The following is a 20,523-nucleotide window of genomic DNA, read 5'->3' on the forward strand; positions in this document are numbered from 1 at the left end:
AAAACTAAGAAATACATTTCTCTAGGCCATTTTGAATTATTAAAACTAACATTATTAATCCCTTGCAAATTAGGCATTTAACTTTAATCATCTACAACCTACTAATCTGGACTGGGGAGGGGCCACAGAACAACAAGAGAGTACACACTTTACATACAGATTCCATGCCTGGCAGGGTCAGCTCTACATCAAATGACACTTCAGGCAGTAATATAGTACCCCCTCCATTGACTGAACTTCTGAATATCTTATTTTTCATTGCATTTGTAGCTCATTTGTGATTTGCATGTATAATTTATATATATGATTTACCCTGCCTTATAAGATGAGACATTTGCATGGCTGGACCTGATCATAGTCATTCACAATCACTCACATGTACACTATTTGTTGAATGAGCCCTGATTATAAATTTTCCTATGGATAAAAAAGGAACATTAACACAATGTTGATGCACACTGGTCAGTAATGCCAGCTTTATAAATGAATATTGACCTTCTGTACTATTTGTTTCAGCTGTTGAGTGGATAGTCAAGTAGATAGTCCTGAAGCTGCCACTGCCCCCAAGCCCAATGCTTCAGCAACTTGCCACAACAGCTTGCTCCTAAATCTGTCCCTGATCTCTGACATATACAGACAAAAGATTCAAGAAAACAGGGCTATGAAAGACTTCTGCCTGAGATCTTGGAGAGGTAATGCCAATCAGAGTAGACAGACATGTAGTAGATGGGCCAATAGTCCAATATAATGCAGCTTTATTTGGATCTGTTAAATAGCAAACATGCTGAATGTTCCTGTGCAAGCAAACTGGTGGTGAATACAGATAAAAGCCATAAAAGTTATTTCCCCACATGTTCAAATAACGCATGAGAACTGCGCCACATGCACATACACACCGCCCCCAACATCCCTACCATTCCCCTGATTTTCATGTGTTGAACAGGAAGGTCTAAAGGGAGAATCTTCACACATTCAGATGGAGCAGCTTAGAATCCTCCCCATGATCAGGAATCCTGTCTGATCAAGGTTCCCAATCACAGGGAGGATTCTAAATACATTCAGCTGAACTTGTGAAGATCTTCCTTTCAGACCTTCCCACTCAACAGATGAAGATCAGAGGGTGGAGCTGGCAGAGATGGGGACCAGTGGGTGGTGCATTCAGCCCCACTTCTCCATCAAGAAGGAGGAAGAATAATGCAGAGGAATAACTTCCGAAGGGGACTAAATGCTTTAGATATTCTGATAAAAGTGCTCATATAACAGCTTTTAGACTCTGCCTCTGTGTACTAACCTAAGGGAGTAGTAAATTGACAAAACAGGCACCTATAAACTGTGAATAATGTTCCTGTAGTATAATATTGCCACTTTGGCCATTCAGCCTCCAAATGGGGATTAGAAGGGGCCAGGAGATAATGTAAGCACCAGAGACTGTGGGAAATGGATTTGTAATATTAAACATATATTCATTCACCTTCAGGTCAGATCTAGCTATGCTGTTATCACTAACAGTAATGATCAGTGCAATTGGTCAACTGTCAGATGCTGTTGAGAAAACCAGCGCTGTTAGTACTCAAGATCCCACTTGAATCCACCTTGGTTAAACATATTTTTGCTATAAATATTTGCAATATTTTTACCTCTCTCTCACCAACAACAATTTAGAACCCTACAAATCCATTCATAATACTGAACCAATACAATTTCAAATAAATCTTCCTATCCCCAATGGAACCTGGGTGCTTATTGGTCACAGTGGGATCATATATTCCTGCTTATAAAAACTACAGAGAACGATGATTGTTTAGGTGACAAATGAAAAAAACTGTAAAGCAAAGCTAACAGAAGATCCAGAAAAAGCTTTAGTGACAGCCCAGGAGTCCTCATTTTCGGGTTCAAAGCAAGCAAACAGTGGCTTGCACTGCCATCCTTGACAATCTGTAGAATAAAAACTTTTAAAAGCTGCCACAGAGGATCAAGTTGTTGGGGAAACCACCTCATGAGAATAGGCTATAGAAATGATATTATGAATACAAGTGTGCATTACTCTGGGGCATGCAAGAAAAGTATTGTTGAACATCTCCTTCAGGAAAACGTCTTCCCTCCCTTTTCCCAGTTGTTTAAATACTTCCAGAATACAAACCTTTGCTGTTAAAATACACTCCATCAATAGGTATTAAACTCTTCCCTTGCCTCAGCACTCCAGACTAGCTACAAAGCATGTTCTTTTTTCATTCACAATGTAAAAACTTGTCTACATCTCTATCTATCCTACTGGTCATCTGCTTAGACCCAGTTCAGACATAATAGTTCATTGGACAGAGAACTAGCCCTGTGACCTCAGCCCTCCCCTTCCAGGCCAGTCTTGGAAGACCATCTGAAGTTTTGAGGTTGGATCTCATCACTGCGTTGATGATACCCAGCTCTATCTCTCCTTGCCAAGGAGGCTACAGAAGTCCTGAGCCAGTGCCTGGAGACAGTAATGGATTGGATGTGGGCTAATACGCTTAGGCGCAATCCAGATAAAACAGAGGTTTTGTTAATCAGTAGACAAGCCAATGAGGGATTGGGAATACAGCCTGTTCTGGACAGGGTTGCACTCCCTCTGAAGGATCAGGCTTTTAGGGATGCTTCTGAACCCAGCGTTGCTCTTGGAGTGGCCAGGAGTGCTTTTGTCCATCTTCATAAATATTTTAATAAAATAGATAAATATGTTTTCCTCCTCCACAGAGGCTCCATTCAAATTGTTTTCTCTTTCTAAATTGTAAAAAGCTCTCTTAATTTGATCTATATTCACATCTTTAACCTTCCTTCACATCATCCTTTATTCCTGGTTAGACACCTTCCCAGAGTTCCCACATAACTAAGTGTGAAGTAATGTTCTCCTACAAACCAGGTCTGTAACAAGTTATGTCTAACTTGTTTCCTTATTGGCCAGAATTTGTGTACCACTGTCATACATTCTCCTGAGGGCAGTGGCTGTGAGTCCAGTTCTACAACATCTTATCACGCAAGCTAATCCTGTTGAAACCAAAGACACGTGAGGAAAGCAACAGGCATGAAGAACCCATCAAAAACACTAATTGGCTAATGTACTTCATGAAGTCTACTGTTATTTTAAAATATCTACAAGTCTTGATAGAAAAGCAGACAGTTTGATCCTCAGCTATTAACATCTTGTAGTACATCACCATCAATAAGGATAAAACATCCAGAATTTTTAGTCAGCAACAGAGATCCCATATTATTTACAGGGAACCGTCTTGTGTGTAGTATAAACAATGATTTAAATAATGTCATCCTTCATCTCTGATTTAAGAGAGCTGTTACTTATGTTTTCTAGCTTTTTCTTTGAGAAAAATATAGGAATTAATGATGTACAACACAAATCAGCATTTCACATATTCTCTTGTCCCTTCAACAAGAAATTATATATAACAATAAACGATTGTTTCCCAACTCTGTACTAAACATTTTGAGATACATGCTATAATTCATACATTATAATTTCATGAGGCAAAAAAATCAAACACTCTAAACTTTAGAGTTTAAAGTCACCATTATAAAGCTTTTTGCAATAGTAAAATCCTATATGTGTTGTTTGCTCTGAAGTAAGTGCCACTGAGTTCAATGAGGCTTACTCCCAAGTAAGTGGATGTAGGGCGGCAACCTAATAATATTTTGTTAGGACCTAAGAATATTTTGATAGGATGGATACAATTTCCTAAAATGCCTTTAAAAAAATCCCATTGTCCAATCGGCAATACACATGTTAATATAGACCCATCCCTCTCATGGAAGTGACTCCCTGCCTTTAAAAATCTTATTGAAAAAGTTTGCTGCAAATTAAACTGCATTTTGTCATGTCACCATCCAAACATCATCTGATTTAACGTAATCCTGAAGAAACGTGCTAGAAACTACAGAACTTAGAAAACAGGCATTTTTTTTTTTTCGTTCTCAAAACTGACTTTTGTTCACTTTAAAAATAGCTTGACTAGATACCATAAATCTTCCACACCGTGCTATACTCGAAACAAATTGAACCCATCACCAAAATTACAGAAGACATCAATGATTCATTAAAAAAAAAAAAAAAATTTGTCCACAAATACACATTCCTTAAAACTTTGAAAGCTTTCCTCACTCATTCAAAGCCCAAGGCTGTAAAGCTAGAAAACAAAGTCATTCCGACAAGCCTTTTTCACCCACGAAGTGAGGCACTCTACAAGTTACACCCAGAAACAGAATCAGCTTTCCTCCCTCCAGCAACACGAGATGGGGAGAGTTTCCACTTTCTTTTCCACGGCCCTCCCCTCTCTATGAAACGTGCATTATACTGACGTCTATACATTCCTGTAAACCAGAGGGGGGAAAGTTCTCCACAGCAGACGTTAGCTGTCTCTCCCTCCCGAGCTTATACAACACGCGTTCGCTAGAACAGCAAACGTTTTTCTGCTGTGCTGTCAGGCAGAGCAGGGCCGGTGCCGCAGCCAAGTTCTTTTTTCTCCCCCGCTTCGCCCCGCCGTCTTTTCCCGAGCTCCATAGTTTTAGGACGGAAAGACGGTTAGGGGGGAAGCCTAGAAAAGGCCCCGTCCTGCACCCCGCCGGGATAATCGGGGCCGGGGTGGCGGGGGAGAAGCGGGTCAGTGTGGATTTCCCTCGCCAGCTTTGCTCTGCACATCCACCTTACTCGCCAAGAACCAGGCAGCAGTGGGCAGCCAAGGCTTGCGAAGCTGCTGGGCTTCGGTGCTGTGCCGACCCCCACCACAGTCCACAACCTGGAGCCGCCGCCGCCGCCACCCGGGGGTAGGGCGTGCGTGAGGGAAACCCTACTTTCCTCTCCTTACCGTTGCAGAACTGCAGAAGCGAGGAGGTGTCGTAGAGGCTGCTGTAACTGGAGAATCCGTCCTCCATCATCCCGAAGCCACTTTCGCGCGCCCCTGCCTCCCCCTTGGGGTAGTCGCGCCCCCGTCCTCGGCCTCTCTATCTTTTCTTTCCCCCCCCCCGCCCCAACGCCTTCCGTCGCCCCCAGCTCAGGCGGCTTCTCTCTCTCCCTCTTCCTCTCCCTCCTGCTTCGCCTGCTCACTCCTCTCACCCACACAAACCAAGCACTGAGGAGAAGCTGAGGCGGCTGGGGCTGGGGCTGGGGCCGGGGCCGGGGCCGGCCTGCTGCCTGCCTCTGCCAGTTGCCATGACAACGCATTCACTCCACCGTGGCTTGGGCCGCCGCCGCTTCTCTTCCTCCTCCTGTCTCTCCGCTAGGAGGGGAATGGGAAGGGGGGAAAGAATGGGGCTGATTCCCCCTCTGAGACTTTGTCTGTCTGTGTGTGTGTGGGGGGGGGGGGCTGGAATTAGGTTTTTGCCCCCCCCCCTTTCTCCTAGAGGTTGGAAAGAAGCGCTGAGAACCAGGATGCTTCTCCCTCTGTCACTTGGAAGGCGGGAAGATGGAGCGCTTTGCCCTACCCTGCCTGGCGAACGCAAGGCAGGCAGGCAGGCAGGGAGGGAGGGAAGGCTGCGTTTCCCTCCAAAGTTGGGGGTGTGCAGCCCATTGCTCCCTCCAGGCAGTGGCAAAACTCTCGTTGCTCTTGCCCGAGCAGCGGGCCCGGCTTGCGCCCCTTTCGGGGTGGGGGGTGTTGTTTGAGGAGGATGGTGGTAGGGAGATAAGACGCTGCCTCGCCTACGCACCCGGCCATTAATCACTCCCAAAACGCTTGACGCCAAAGCCTGGGAAAGGGAGAGCCGGGCGGGGTGAGCAGCTACTACTGCTATTACTTGAGGAGCGGGCTGTTTGTCCCCGCAAACAATTGGCTTAGGGGAGAGACCCCGGCTGTAAGGTCAGTGAGCAAAAACAAACGATCGGGGAGGGGGGGGGTGACAGGAGCGTGTGGCTGATTCCCTGTGCAAGGAGATGTCTTCGGCCCCATAAAAAAATAAAAAAAAATAAAAAAAAAATCGCTGATATCATGGGGCTTTAATAGCAGCTATTTCTGGGATTCGAGGAAAGCCGTTCATACGACTGCTAGACGCGTGACAGATGCTAGAGCCTGGGAAAGCGCTTGAAAAGCCTACGCTGTGCCTACGCACCCCAGACCATGGTCGGCTGCTGTTGCCTTCCCCATCCTGGTTGCCCCCCACCTATGCTGGCCGGGGGTAATGGGAGTTGTAGTCCAACATCTGGAGGGCGCCAGGCAGGGGAAGGCTGCCTTAAAGCGCAATCCTATGCAGGTTTAGACAGAAAAAAACTCCTACAACTCCCAGCATGCCCCAGCTAGCTGGGGCATGCTGGGAGTTGTAGGATTTTTTTTCTGTCTAAACCTGCATAGGATTGCACCCTTAGAAGCATTTGCTAGCCGCCCAGATGTCGGATCCTCGTGGCACGTGCTCGCTATCTGCACTGGGACCGGCCACGGCCAGGTACCTACGTGCGATTTTCTGGTGGCTACTACTACTACGTGCTAATGTGTTTGCTTTTGTAGGCTTCCTCTGAACTCAACTCTGCGAGCCGTTATCAGTGGGCCTACCCTCCAGAGTGACCCAGCCTTAGTGTGAAATTATAATTTAAAAAATGAAAACCGCATTCCTGGGCATGTGCAGAGTGTCTTTTCACGCTGATCAGTACACGCGTTACATCGAGAGTAGAAAAATGTCCAGGGCAGAAACCCGACAGACGTGGACCCCAACACCTCTTCGCCTTTTTTGTCCTCCTCAAAATTCTGGCTTCCTGATGGCAGATAGAAATAAACCTTCTGGCTCCAGGATTGCGAGCTACGCCCTCCTTAACTAGCTCAGCCGGAGGCGAACTGCTGCTCCTCCCAGTAACTCTGCGAGCCGCGGGACTGGCGTGGCTCCCAGACCCCCTTTCGAAATACGGGCACAAGAGGGAGCGAGGGAGGATCCCCGGGGAAGACGCGAGTGTGAGATGTTGTGGCTGTTTGCGGAGAGGCGCTGAGGTGCGGGGCCCAAAAGGAGAGAAAGTGAAAGAAGGAAAATACACAGGGATCTGCTGAATTTCAGTTCTGGTACGGAAAGGATAACAGAGGGTGGAGGAATGCAAAAACAAAAACAAAAGAAGTGGTGGGGGGCTGAGAATAAAACGTTAGGCGGAGTGAAGGAAAAGCAGCCATTTCTGATTCTTCTTCTTCTATTGGGATTTAATGGCCAAAAAAGGATTTCTGACTTGTGTAGAACAGACGTTTGGGGAAAGAGCTGAGCAAAGGATTGGGAGGCGCTGAGCGAGGGCGGCTTGATATTTTTAATTATTATTTTAATGCTCCTGAACCTCGCCTGTGCCGTTTACTTTAAGGCTCCTGGAACCCGATTCTGTGCATAAGTTTAATCGGACGTTCCGCTGGCTGCATTGGGTCTAGCATGCAGTGCAATCCTATGCATTGGCTTCTTTCCTCTCGAGTAAGTATGCCTAGGATTGCGGCCTTGATTGATGTTAGGAAGAAAATGTGCAGCTACTAACGCAAGAGGGAGTTTAGGAGAAGCGGAAACAAAAACAGGGAGGAGGATTTACAAGACTCTTATACTATGTAACTGCTCTTGCTGCGCCAAGAGTTCTGCAACGCATTTAGTGTATGAGTTGCAAAACTCATGCGTTGACAGAGAAGAAATAGCTGATGAGTTTTTCAACGCTTGATTATAAGGGGGGGGGGGTCTCTGAATCTTACTTTGGAGAAATCCCATTGAACAACATGTGTAAGATCAGGATGCACAGTTGCAATCGTAAACACCCGTACGCAATAAGTTCTATACAGATTTATTGAGATGTAAATTCCACTCAATGCAGTAGGTATTAGGATTGAGTGTGCATAAGATCCCGGCTTTGAGATGTATTAGTTGCCCCCTAATACACTTTAGGTTGCAATCCTATGCCGTCTTATCTGGGAGTAAGCCCTCAGTGGGACTTCTGGGTAAACATGTATAGGACTGCACTGTTAACCATTCTTTGAGAGGTAGTAAAGTGGTGAAATTATTCTACTCTTTCAATGTGTGACAGTTTAAATCAGGGTGATGTTTTAGCGTACAACTCTCATCATCCCTCACCAGTGACTATGCTGGCTAGGGCTGATGGGAGTTGTATCCCAAAACATCTGGAGGGTCATAAGTTGCCCACCCTGAGGTTAGATAATGTGGAGTGGAGATTCTAGTCCACATGGATAACTGCACAGTGTGGCTTGTGAATAAAGCTTAGGACTTGAGGCAGGAGACAAAGCAAACCTCTGAGTGTGTTTCCATGTCTCAGCCCTGGAATGTGTGGCAAAATGAAGGGTGAGCCTCTGAGCATGTGCTAAGCGTTTTCCTCTACTGCTTCTCTGGGCTCCTGCTTCTCTGAGATTAAAAGACAAGGGTATGCAAGCTTGACCCCATCCTACCTCTCTTCTTATAAAATAAGCCACTGGTCTTATCTTTTACCAAAATGAAAGGAATCGTACAGTCACCAAACTTGGAAGATGCTCTGTTGCTGAGCAATACACTCTGCAAACCTCTTAGGCCAGCATTAGTGCTGTGAAGCTGGGCTTAGTCCCATTGTTGGACTGTAGCCCTCAGGCACTATTTTTAATGAAAACACAAGATACAGCCAAGAATGATTATTTTCATTTTGATGAGAGACAGAAACCCATATGAGAACAGAATGGTAATCTTTTAACGTTTGTATTTGTGCTTGTGTTTTTTTAAAAAGAGATGGTGTCCACAGATCTTAGGAACCTCAAAACATCAAATACAACTGTGGATAAGAAAATCCTGATTCTTTTATATGTGAAATATAGAAGTAATCCGCTCCCCCCCCCCCCGCCACCCAGTGCCTTTTCCTAAAACCACATAGAGAGCAGTTGACAAATGTGTCTCCATGTTTCATACTGCATGGATTATCTAAAGTAATAGGAAACTCTGGTTTCTGTTTAGACAACTTTTGGACAATTACTTGTGACATACTGGCTTTCTTCACACCACGGAGCTTTTATCCTGCAGTTGAGATTGCTCCTTCACAGAAGTTTGCGGGCTCTTTACATGACACTGTGAACCTCCAAGGGGTCTCCTGCACTAAATGCCCTTTGTTCCATTTTTAAATAGATCGCAGATAATGAGCTATCAAATTATCCCATTGTGTTACACTTCAGTTTCCTCTGTGAAAAGAGTTAAAGCAGCAAGAGGAGGAGCGAGATCAATGAAAGATAATGGAAGACTCAGATATGGGGAGGGGGAGGGGGAAAAGGATGCTCGTGAAAAAGGGAGTCGTTGTGATCCTGCATTTAAAACAAAGCCCCGTTTTAAATGCAGGATTTTAGGCTGGTGTAGAGATGCCTGTAGAGACAACTGAGGTCTCAGATGAAAGTATGAATATGAGGGGGGGGGGTGCGCTTTTAAAAAATGCTTATGTTCCTCAATATGGATGTTTTTATTGTGCAATCTCCCTGCCTCATTCACAATATTTTATGGGGCTTCCAGACAACACTGTCTTCCATTTGTAACCTTCTTCTGTTCTCTCACCATTTTATCCATCTTTTTCCTTTCCACAAAAAAAAACCTGTTAAGGAAAAGATGGAATAGCTGCACAATGTCTTTTGATTGGTACCACTAGGAGCCCTCTGTCTGAAACCACCTTGTTGACTCTACAACTGGATGGAAACTGAAATAAATACAGCAGCCTTCAGTTCCCAAATTGGGTCGTGTCTGAGACCCACAGTGCATACACACTTAGGGCATGCTCAAGCCACTGTGAAGCGCATTTCCCCTCTTGCTTTCAATGGGAGAGTTACAGCACAATCCTATATATGTCTACTCAGAAGTAAGTCCCATTGAGTTCAATGGTACTTACTCCTCAGTAAGCAGGATTGCAGCAATAAGCACACATGCCTGCCCACTACTAGTTGACACAAAATACACTTGTCTAGTGCTTTTCAACCTCTGGACTACGCACATAACATCCCAAAAGCACCGCAATGAAGTCTCACCCGACTCTCAAAAATGTAGTTCAAGCCCTTTTAGCCTTACCAAAGGTCCCTTCTGACATTATCTTCATGGCTTGGGATCCATGGCAGCACGACTCATTCTTGTACCACAAAGGTAATGTCAAACGTGATGTGGATGCTCCCATGAAAACACTTTGGGAGAAGAGACTGTGAGGGGGGCAGGGAAAGACCACCTCAGAGTCTGCTCCAGCCAGACTATCCCTCTTTCACAGGACCATCTACCACAGGGGTGCCAAAACTCTTTCAGCCTGAGGGCTGAATTCTGTTTTGGAGAAAAGGTAGAATATAAATGTAATAATAGAGTAAATTAAATCAATGCACAAAGCATTGTTCCATTGATGTCCCCTTCATGTTGTTACATTATTATTCTCCCTTCATTTTGTTACATTATCATCATCATCATCATCATCAATCAATATGTATCCTTCAAACAGCTTACAAGTAACACCAGCAATCATTAATAAAATAACAAATAAAAAAGCAAACAAGTGATCAGGATCTTTCCCACAGGGCAAACGGTAGAAGACAGCCCTGTTTTGTGTGTGTCGGAGCAGTCCAGCCGGTTGGCTCTGTCTGCCTCCCTCTTCTAAGATCCTTCCTAAAGGGCAGATGGTGGTAGGTCAGGGGTGCAGATAGGGATGTACGAATCCCCTTACCTGCCATCCACGGGGGTCTGCCGGGGGGGGGGGGAGGCGATCCGTTCCTCCCCCCGGAATCCTCAACGGCTGCATTTAGGCTAATCGACTAGCTTTACGGCCGGAAGTGGCACCCACTACACCAGGAGACTGACTTACACAGAGATAAGGCACGCCAATGGCTGCCGGCGGTATCAACTTTCTCCAGCCCTGCGGAGCTGGCGGCCGGTTCCGCAGGGTCGATGTGGGCAGGGATCCGATCCGGATGGATCCTGCGGGGAGGTGGAGGTGAGTGATCCGTTCCGCCACGGACTCCGGGGGGCTGGATTCTTTAGGATCTGACCTCATTGGAGTCCGTGGCGGAATTCTCCGCCATCCCTAGGTGCAGAACCTCAGACCTGTGGGCCAAATCTAGCTCTCCAGAGCTTTCCCAGAAGGTAATGCCCCCTTTCCCTGGCTCCCCCCCTTTTCTCCCAACCACCAATCATTTAGTGTTTCCTGGCTTTGGTGCAGTTTTTTCCTCGTTCTGAAAGGTTGATGTACCTCTCCTAAGGCTTTTTTAGTGGTAGTAAGAGCTTTATGATAAAGCCTGCTGGTATTTTTGATGATTTTGGCCCCACGGCTTTTGCCTTCAGCCCTGCCTACCACCACTGGAATGCGGCCCCCAAGAGCTTCTCTGAAATGGTCTTTGGCCCTTGGCTTGTAAGATGTTCAACACCCATGCGTTAGCTGCTCTACCACTAATCTATGGACACCTCCCTGCCAAAGTGACTCTAGTGGAACATGAATCCACAACCTCTGAATATCTTTTAGGAGCTCAGAGCCCTGCCTTCTGCCTCCTGGAAGTCCAACACCTCCATTCCTCCACAGAGCCCATACCAAATCAAATTTTTGTTCGGTTTCTAGCTCTAGCTACAGTGAATAGAGGAAACCTAAACATTCCTTTTAAAAGGTTTCCGACCACTTTAATGGGACAATGCTCCATTTCAAGCATAGGATCTGTGCAAGTCACAATTCATGAAAGGTTTGTTCTGAAAGACACCTGTGAAGCAGGGAAGCAATACTCCAGTTTTTCAGAGATTGAAGATAGGGACGTTGGGGGTAACAAACATCTGAATACAAGTAGAGACCAGCTGGCTGATGGGCATAAGAAATTCCATCTTCCAGAGGAGAAAAATGGCAGTGACTTAAAACTGGTGATACTCTAGAAGTGTAATACTTAGCCTCAAGACTCGGAGTTCCCAAAATGTAGCCAGTGGGTTGTTAGTCAGAGGGCATTTTTACCCATAAGGCTTACAGCAGCTTTCACTCAAATCTTTCTGTAAAACCTACATTGGCCATAATTTGCATTTGATTTATTTCTGTATTCTAGACTGCATTAACAATAGTCACATATGGCACTCATTGTCCAAGAGAGGCTCAGAACTTCCCCATTTCCCTGCCTGCAATAAACTCACTCTGTTCTCTGTTGCTCCTGAGGGCAGATCTAGAACCAACAGGTGGAAATTGTAGGGAAACAGATATCAGTTTAACATTAGGAGAAACTTCCTAACAGTAAGAGCTGTTCATTGGAAGAGATTGTCTCGGGCTCTCCTTCACTGGGGGTATTTAAGCAGAGGCTGGATTGCCATCCGTCAAGGATGCTATAGCTACACCATGTGTGCAGACCCTGCATTGAGCAGGGGGTTGGACTAGATGATCTCCAAGACTCCTTCCAACTCTGTGATACTTTGATTCACTCTCCCACCCGCTTCTTCCACTGCACTCCAGCAACAATCCTCCAGCTCCACCCACTTCATTCCTGCTCCACTTTCCAGCTGGCGAGCTTCCCTTCCCTTCTCTGCCCTGACTCTGCTCATTCACCCTGCACACCAAAGAGCCTGCATGTTTTTGCATCAGATGTTGGCAATCCTAATTTCAATATTTTTTAAAAAAATCTTTGTACACTTGGAAATAAGCGGTTAAAATGGGGAATGTAGACAGCAATATCAGAGCAGTGTAAGTTTGCTTTTTACAAAATAAGATCCAAGGACATTATACCAGAGGTGCTGGAAGATATGCTTGCACAAATGTTTAGGATTACAACAGAAAACATCTCAATGAATACGATCTCAGTTTTAAATTATTCGTGTTTTGCTATTTATTCAGTCGGGGCGTTCTGAACTTTTCAGAGTCCATAATACTTGCAAGAGCAAGCAAGTACTCACAAACATCCTCAGTGTTTGTTTTTGTTTATTCACATGCCTTTTGCTGAAGCAAAATGTACAATCCATTCATCAATCTAAAATAATAAAGCATAGTTCACAATTCTGCATATTTGCTCGGTGAAGACTTACTCATATTTTGGATGTTGGCCATAGACAAAACCTAATGCATGGCAAGTTTAATTATGAAATGATACATATTTCAGAGCTGTTATGAGGTAATATTTTCAGTTATTTTTAATAAACAGTCATTGTATTAATGGAAAACCAAACTGCTCATTCTGATCTGCTGACAGAACCATATGTGATTCAATTATTCATGCTGGTTCAGAAGACGGGCCATTGGTTAGGGCTAGGGCATATGTTTTGCATGGTGAAGGTCCCAAGTTCAGTCTTTGGATTCTCCAGTTTTACAGGAATTCAGGTAGCAACAACGGGAACAACCTGTCCCCAAGACTTTGGAAGCCACTGCCAGAAAACATTGGGCTAGGGAGATCAGTCTGTGACTCATCTCACCTATATATACCAGAACTGTTCAGAAACTTCACCTGGTCCAGAATGCTGTGGTGGATCTGTTGACCAGGTCCAGTTACAGGGATCACGTGACTCCCTTGTTAGAACCGCTTCACTGGCTACTGGTCTGTTTCCAGGCAGGATCTGAAAGTGCTGGTTGTCACCTGTAAAGCCCTATATGGATTGGGATCAGGCTACCTGAAAGACCACATTCTCCCATATGAGCCTGCCCTGTACTTAAGATCTTCTGGAGAGGCCCTTCTTTTGAGACAACTAACTTCAGAGGTGGGGGACAGGAGAGAGGGCCTTTTCGGTGGCCACTCCCAGACTGAAAGGGAGGCTAAGTTCTCTCCCACTCTGCTATCCTTCCACCAGCAGATAAAGACTGCTTTATTTTAGAAGGCCTTTGGCCTGTAAGTGGGTTTGTTGGGCTGGGTGTTGTTTTTATTCTGTAATTGTTATGTTTTTATTGTATTTTCATGTTTTGTTTGAAGCAATTTTACTTGTTTCAGTAAGCTGCCTTGAGTGCCAATTTTTTTGGTTAAAAGGCGGGGTACAAATAAAATAATAAAATATTTATAGAAACCATGAGCAAGCCTGATGGATAGGGATCTCAATAGAGTTTCCCATATACCTTTTACTTGGATAAAGACTCTTGGCTCACCAGCCTGCATTACATCAGATCTGCAAATTGTAAGTAGCTCCCATTCTCATGAAGGGAGATGATTCATCAGTGAGCCTCTGGAAGATTATTGATAGTAGGCTGTTCTTTGATATGCATTTCCGCTATGTTACTATTTATATGGCAATACCTAAGCACTGGAATGTATGGGCACAATCCAGTAAAAACAAAGCACTTCTATGTCTGATAGATTGAAATTGCGGGATTAAACACATGCATAAATCTTTCCTTTGAAAACAATGGGACATGAAAGTGCTAAATTTTGGCAGGATCTCACTGGATAGCCTTTTTCACAAAATACAGATATACTCCCTGATCTAGAGAAGGAAATCCTTGCTCCAAAGCAGGCTTCCATGATGCACATAACACCAGCTGGATAAGGATGCACATTTGAATGTGCATCCCTGTCCACATTCTGGTGCAACATATAAACATCTTTTTAAAACACAGCTAGAGTTGGATCAGGGTGAAATTATTCTATCACTTTCAAAATGGCTAAGTAGGATAATTTCCCACTAAGTAGAGCAAGATTTAATATAATTACAGCACTCTCAGTGAGATGTCAATGCAAGTGTAATCTATTCTTCATTAAGATGTCAAACACTTTCTGTATAAATCCATGGAAATCTCATTATCGTGTCTGATTCTGATGCCAAAACAATTTCTGTGTGTGCCCCATGGAGATCCCACTACAGTGTGAGGTTAATGTATCATTGCATCTAAAAATGTTACCTTTTTGGTAAATGATGCCCTCTTAGCAAGACACAGTAAAATCCCAGGGTTAGAGATGCTTTGCTAATAAAACAACAGTGCCCTTCATAATACTCTGAAGAGTAGCGTGGAATGGATGGTGCAGCATAGATTCACCATAGAGGTGGATTATTAGTAAAAATGTCTTAGAAAAAAAGTGAATTTACTTGTAATCTCAGGGGCCAGTCTATACTCCAGAACTGGTCCAGGTCCTAGAATTATTTATTTATTTGCTAGATTTATATCCCGTCTTTCCTCCAAGGATCCCAAGGTGATGTACATGAACTTCATCATCTCCATGATGTCCTCATAACCTTGTCAGGTAGGTTAGGCTGAGAGTCAGTGACTGGCCCAAAGACACCCAGTGAGCTTCATGGCTGGGTGGGGACTAGAACCAGGTCTTCCCAGTCCTAATCCAACATTCTAACCACTACTTCACACTGGTTCTCCCACATAACCCTTTGGTTATCATAAGTGTTTTGGACCCATATTAAGGTTGGCATTAACCAACAGTGAGGATTTCATAGTTAGAATATGTGAGCGCAGTGAATGGTCTGAAGGCTTCTGCAAGGTCCTCTGGCAGTCCTTCAAATAGAGGATGGTCCTCTGTAGAAGAGGGCACATGGCCACTCTAGAAGCTGGCTTATGCTAAGTCAGACCATTGGTCCATCTAGCCCAGTATTGTTGACACTGACTGGCAGCTGTCAGAAGTGCCCTAGCTGCCTCTTGCAGTCCCCACCAATAGCCAACTCAGGACACAGACGACGAGGAATTCTTTCTGAGACTTTATTCCTTTATGACTCTTTCAGTATACTAGTTGCTAGCGCCAAAGAAAGGAACAGCACTGGGGAAAGATAGCAGAGTAGCCTAAGCTCCAGGTAAGGCAGTTGGTCCCCGTTTGAAAGAGAATCACGGGAAGACCCTGAACTTATGGGCTAGGGAGAGATCCTCCTCCTTTCCCTTGGGTCCTTGGGACGCGACCGTTGTTTGCACACCACACAAGCGCTACGCCTCCTTTCCGTGCCCTCCATTTGTCGTCGCTCCCTGCATCTGCGCCAAGCATCTAGCAAGCCCCCCTCCAGTGCTCTCTCACTGCCAGGGTCACTATCTATCCCAGGAATGCTGGCAGGAGGAATCTGCCAGCTGATGTGCCTGTGAGATGAGCGAGCTCCTCTCCCATGGATTGCTGTTCCTCAGAATCAGAACTGCTCTGGGGCTCTATTGGCTCAGTCTCCACCCTGACAACAACAGCTCTCTGGGGTATCGGGCAGCAATTTTTCTACCCTACCTGCAGAAACTGGCTGCTGCTGGCAGCGCATAGAAGAGACCGAACGCTTCAATCTCAGGACTCTATCAAGCAGCAATCCCTTAATGCTGCAATCCTATGCACACTTGAGAGGTAACTCTGAGGCTTATTTCTGAGTAGACTTTTATATGATTGCACTGTAAGGCTACAATCCTACACCCACTTACCTATTATTTATTTTTTTATTTGATTTGTACCCTACCTTAATACCAAAAATGGCTCTCAAGGCAGCTTGCAATCACTAATAAAACTTGATAAAAACAATAATAAGCAAATACATTAAAACACAAAAACCCAACAACAACAGATAAAAACTGCATCCAGATAACAAACCTACTTACACACCAAATGCCTGCTTGAATAAAGCTGTCTTTGCCTGCTGGTGGAAGGACAGCAGAGAGGGAACAAACCTAGCCTCCCACAGCAGGGAGTTCCACAGCCTGGAAGCAGCCACCAAGAAGGCCCTCTTTCATGTAGCCACCAAACGTGCCTCTGAAGGCAGTGGTCTCGAAAGAAGGGCCTCTCCCAAAGATCTTAAGAACTGGGCACATATGTATGGGAGAAGACCATCTTTCAGGTAAGTGGGGCTTACTCCTTACCTAGGAGAAGGGATGTATGAACTGTGTAAAATCTGCTCCGTCTGAGTTGCGTGGATTGTCAGGTACCTTTTGTCTTGTCATCCGCTCACAGACAGATACCATTTTTTTCCCATTATGTAGAAAAATACGCAAATAATTATGCAAGAGGTTTCACAACAATTTACATAATTTACCTTAGTATGTAACATTTAGCGTATTGTCCCCCATTCCATTCAACTTTCCCTCAGCAGAAATGTGCATATTTTCCTACAAATAAAAATGTCTAAATTTGGGGAAAGTGAAAAAACATCTGAAAGTCCATGGACTCTGCGCGGCCTGAGGGGGTCACTCCGCAGTGGATTCTGCAGGTTGGATTCTTAGAAATCTGAGCTTATTTTAGTCTGCCTCAAATTTCTCCAGCATCCCTACCTAGGAGTGAGCCCCCCTGACGTCACTTGGGCTTGCTTCTGAATACACATGGTGTAAATGGTGAATTCTCTCTGTTACTTACAACTCCCCCCCCTTTTTTTTTTTTCCTTATGAGTCTTTTTCTTTTACCAGACCTTGATTCAGATTTGGTAAGGACCAGCAGAGACCAGATAGAATTGTCTTGGGTAGTGCTGTGCTGAAAATTTCTCCCATGTTTTTTTTTCGACCATTCTCATTCAATTTGATAGAAGAGAAATGGCTTTCGAAAAGAAATTCAATGGTGAAGAAATTTCGGAGAAATTCTCATGGGTTGGGTTTGGGTTTATTGGGCTTAGCTTACTTAGGAGGTGGCTGAGAAGTGAGCACAAGTGTCCTGTTCTTCATTGTACAATAACCTCTCTGGCCTCCTGTAGCCTCCTCAGCTTCCTACACCTCAACTAAAGCCTAGTTTAAGGCATCATGAGGTAATTCCTCCCACAGGGCTTTTTCAGATCAGGACATGCAGGCAGCCTAGGAGGCTAGCTGTGATTAGGTAAGCTCAAAAACACCACAAAAATACATTATACAACATCCTGAATGATGCAGAACAATAGAAGCCTCTTTCATGGGGGAGAAAACTTTCAGGAAATTGGAGGACAGATTTTGGCAGAGCACTACACCTCATCCCTGGAGCTGGACACAACACTGCCCCCACCTGCATTGCAGGGGATGCAAGCTGGGGGCCATCCGGCCTGTCAAGACAGTTGATGCTGTTGCAGCATGAAGACCCCCCCAACACCCTTAGGAAAAAAGAAAGAAGCTGTGCTAAGAACCCTGCTAATGGGGAGCACTTCCTGTGAGAAACCATTGAGAATTTCTCCCCCCTGGAGAAATTTGGTGAAATTGTCTCCCAAATATCTCTGCCCACAAGTAAGGTGGAGAATTTCAAGAGGCCACTTGTGCACAGCTCTAGTCTTGGGGGGCAGATCAGGCCATGGGCTTACAGTTGGCCATCCCGGCTTTCGATAGTGAAGTAGCTGCGTTCAAGTGAAGGCTGTACTATTGAATGAGGAGAACCATCTGTGGGGGGGGGGGAATTAAACCAGTTGCCTCAGAAATGTCATGCAGAGGAAACCTGAATCAAACTTATTGGTGTGTTGCGCCAGTCACTGCCACAGTTTGGGACAGAATGATTTAGGTTTAAGTCCCTGAATGCAGGTCCATTATGCTATTATATTTTAGGGCCAAAGGTTAGCAAAAGGGGAAACAATCTCATAATTCATTGCATGGTTTGCTTGATGCATTACAATCTTGTTAGACTACTGAAGCACAAAATGAAAAAAGAAATGATAAGCTCACACGTGTGCACAGGTGTTATCATAGATTTGAAAGCATCTTTAATGGATCTCTTGGATCTAGGACAGTACCATTCAAACACCTTTGAATAACCCATTGTTCAGTAAATGATATAGTTGATAGATTTGTACAAACCCAAATTGGTTAATCGGGGGGGGGGGGATCAGAAACCACCTGACTGAAAACGAATGCCTCAGAATTATGTAAAATATTTTGCAAAACACTGTCTTGTAGCTATGGATGGATGGAACCAGCTATTTCTAGTCCATATCACTTTCAAATATGTTCACTTCATTTCATCCCATTTCTGCATCAATCTGCACTTTTGTTTTTTTTAAATTGAACAAAATTCACATTTGAATTTGCATTTAAATACATATTTTAAAACATATTTCAAAATATGCAATTATAGACTTGAAGATCTATCAAAATATGGTTCTAAACATTTTATCTCAAAATACACATTTCAAAATGCATTTGGGGTGGGGTTTTAACATTTTGCGGGGGCAATATTTGGAGAGGTGTGAAATCCAATGGATAGCTATGTGCCAATCAGCACATAAGTCTGGGAAGTGCATATCAAGTCAGTTCATATGAGAATTACAAAAAATCCAATTCCTCAAGCATCTCTTCTTATAGCTATGGTACATCCAAAGCCTAAAGCCAGGGAGAGAGCCTGTGTGGTGTAGTGGTTAGAGCAGCAGTTCCCCCCCAAGGACCTCTAATGGTGCCCATAAAGCTCTGCACTCCCTACCCCCTTCAAATACCTTTTTTTAATAAAAAGCTTTGAAAATATTACGGCAGTCTTCTTTCACTCCCTTTCTAGCTTGCTATTTCTCCCATGCACACACACCCCTCTTTAGCTCACTTTTGATTAGCCAGCCCCCCATGGCAGCCATTATGTGACCAGCCACATCCTCCATGGGAGCCATTTTGTGGTGGTGCCTACAGAGTTTCTCAAATTCCTGAATGTGCCCACAGATCCAAAAAGGTGGCGGATCCCTAGGTTAGAGTGTTGGACTAGGACTTTGGAGACCCAGGTTCTAGTCCGCAGTCAGCCATGAAGTTCACTGGGTGACTTTAGGCCAGTCACTGATTCTCAACCTAACCTACCTTACAGGGTTGTTGTGAGGACAAAATGGAGAGAGGAGGATTACGTACATTACCTTGGGCTCTTTGGAGGAAAGGAGAGAAATAAATGTAACAAACACATGAATTTGTCTTGTGAGCATGTCTGATTGAAACGTCAGTGAAATATCCTTGCTTAAAACTCTAAATATCTTTAGGGCAAAGTATCAGAATGCAAATAATTCTGATGCGCTGTCTCAACACAAACAGCGTCCGCAAAGTCTGTTGCAGTATGATTAAGAGCTGGCTCTGTGGCTTAGTGGAAGTGCATAATTGATTCTGATTTTAAGGCAAAAGAGATTTTGCTCCCACAATCCCCTTCATAATTCAGTGTTGAGAGCATTTGGATATTGAGTGTGCTGCTTCCCATTTTTCCTCATTATCCCTAACTTTGTTGCAAGATGACAGATTATCAAAACGACTATGTACTGCATATCAAAAGATACACTTTGGCATTTCCACATCAAAAGCATGGTAATTCATATCTGTGGAACCCCCTATAGGCATTGTAATGTGGAATTATGACAAATAATGTAATTTCAGTTCAGGAACACAGAGTTCTGTGTACCATGGAAGATGCTGTAAGTGCAAATTACATCTTTTTAAATGCTTAAATACTTGAAAGTCAACGTAGTAAACATCATCCTGCAGTAAACATCAACCTTTAAAGGTTAAAACCAACATATCACTCATAGTATCAAAATCCATTAAACAGAAAAAACCAAACAGTCTGGATGGCTCATATGTCTGTATTTAGGAGGTGTGTGTTGTTGTTGTTTTAAATCCCAAGTCTCCTACCAATTTTGGCAGCTGATAAATTCCTCAAGCCATAACTTGGGAGGTGGTAGGGCATTTTGAACCAGCTAAAGTTTCTGGACAATCTTCAAGAGCAACACCATAAGCACATTACAGGGCACGGGTTTGTACGTCGCAACAACAACCCTGGGTTCTTGTGAACGAGTGGGAGCCAGTGTGCCCAATCACTC

At 44.3% G+C, this 20,523-nt stretch overlaps 1 protein-coding gene across 7 annotated transcripts in view; it reads right to left on the minus strand.

Moving 5' to 3' along the window:
• EML1 (EMAP like 1) overlaps window positions 1-20,523 on the minus strand; it is a 213,462-nt gene that overhangs the window by 105,635 nt on the left and 87,304 nt on the right. Inside the window, exon 1 of one of the 7 annotated variants that reach the window (XM_084838926.1) lies at window positions 4,848-5,625. The exons of 4 other annotated variants lie outside the window; for them this stretch is intronic. In XM_084838926.1, the coding sequence (XP_084695052.1) occupies window positions 4,848-4,917 (70 nt within the window). In that variant the 5' untranslated portion in view covers window positions 4,918-5,625. Of the gene's footprint in view, window positions 1-4,847; window positions 5,626-20,523 lie in introns of those variants that run through there. 2 more of the 7 variants (XM_084838911.1, XM_084838998.1) reach the window with 2 other exon arrangements.

The sequence above is a fragment of the Heloderma suspectum genome, chromosome 1, assembly GCF_057233095.1.
Source record: "Heloderma suspectum isolate Gila_16-S chromosome 1, 16-S_ref, whole genome shotgun sequence".
In the NCBI taxonomy this organism is placed as follows: domain Eukaryota; kingdom Metazoa; phylum Chordata; class Lepidosauria; order Squamata; family Helodermatidae; genus Heloderma; species Heloderma suspectum.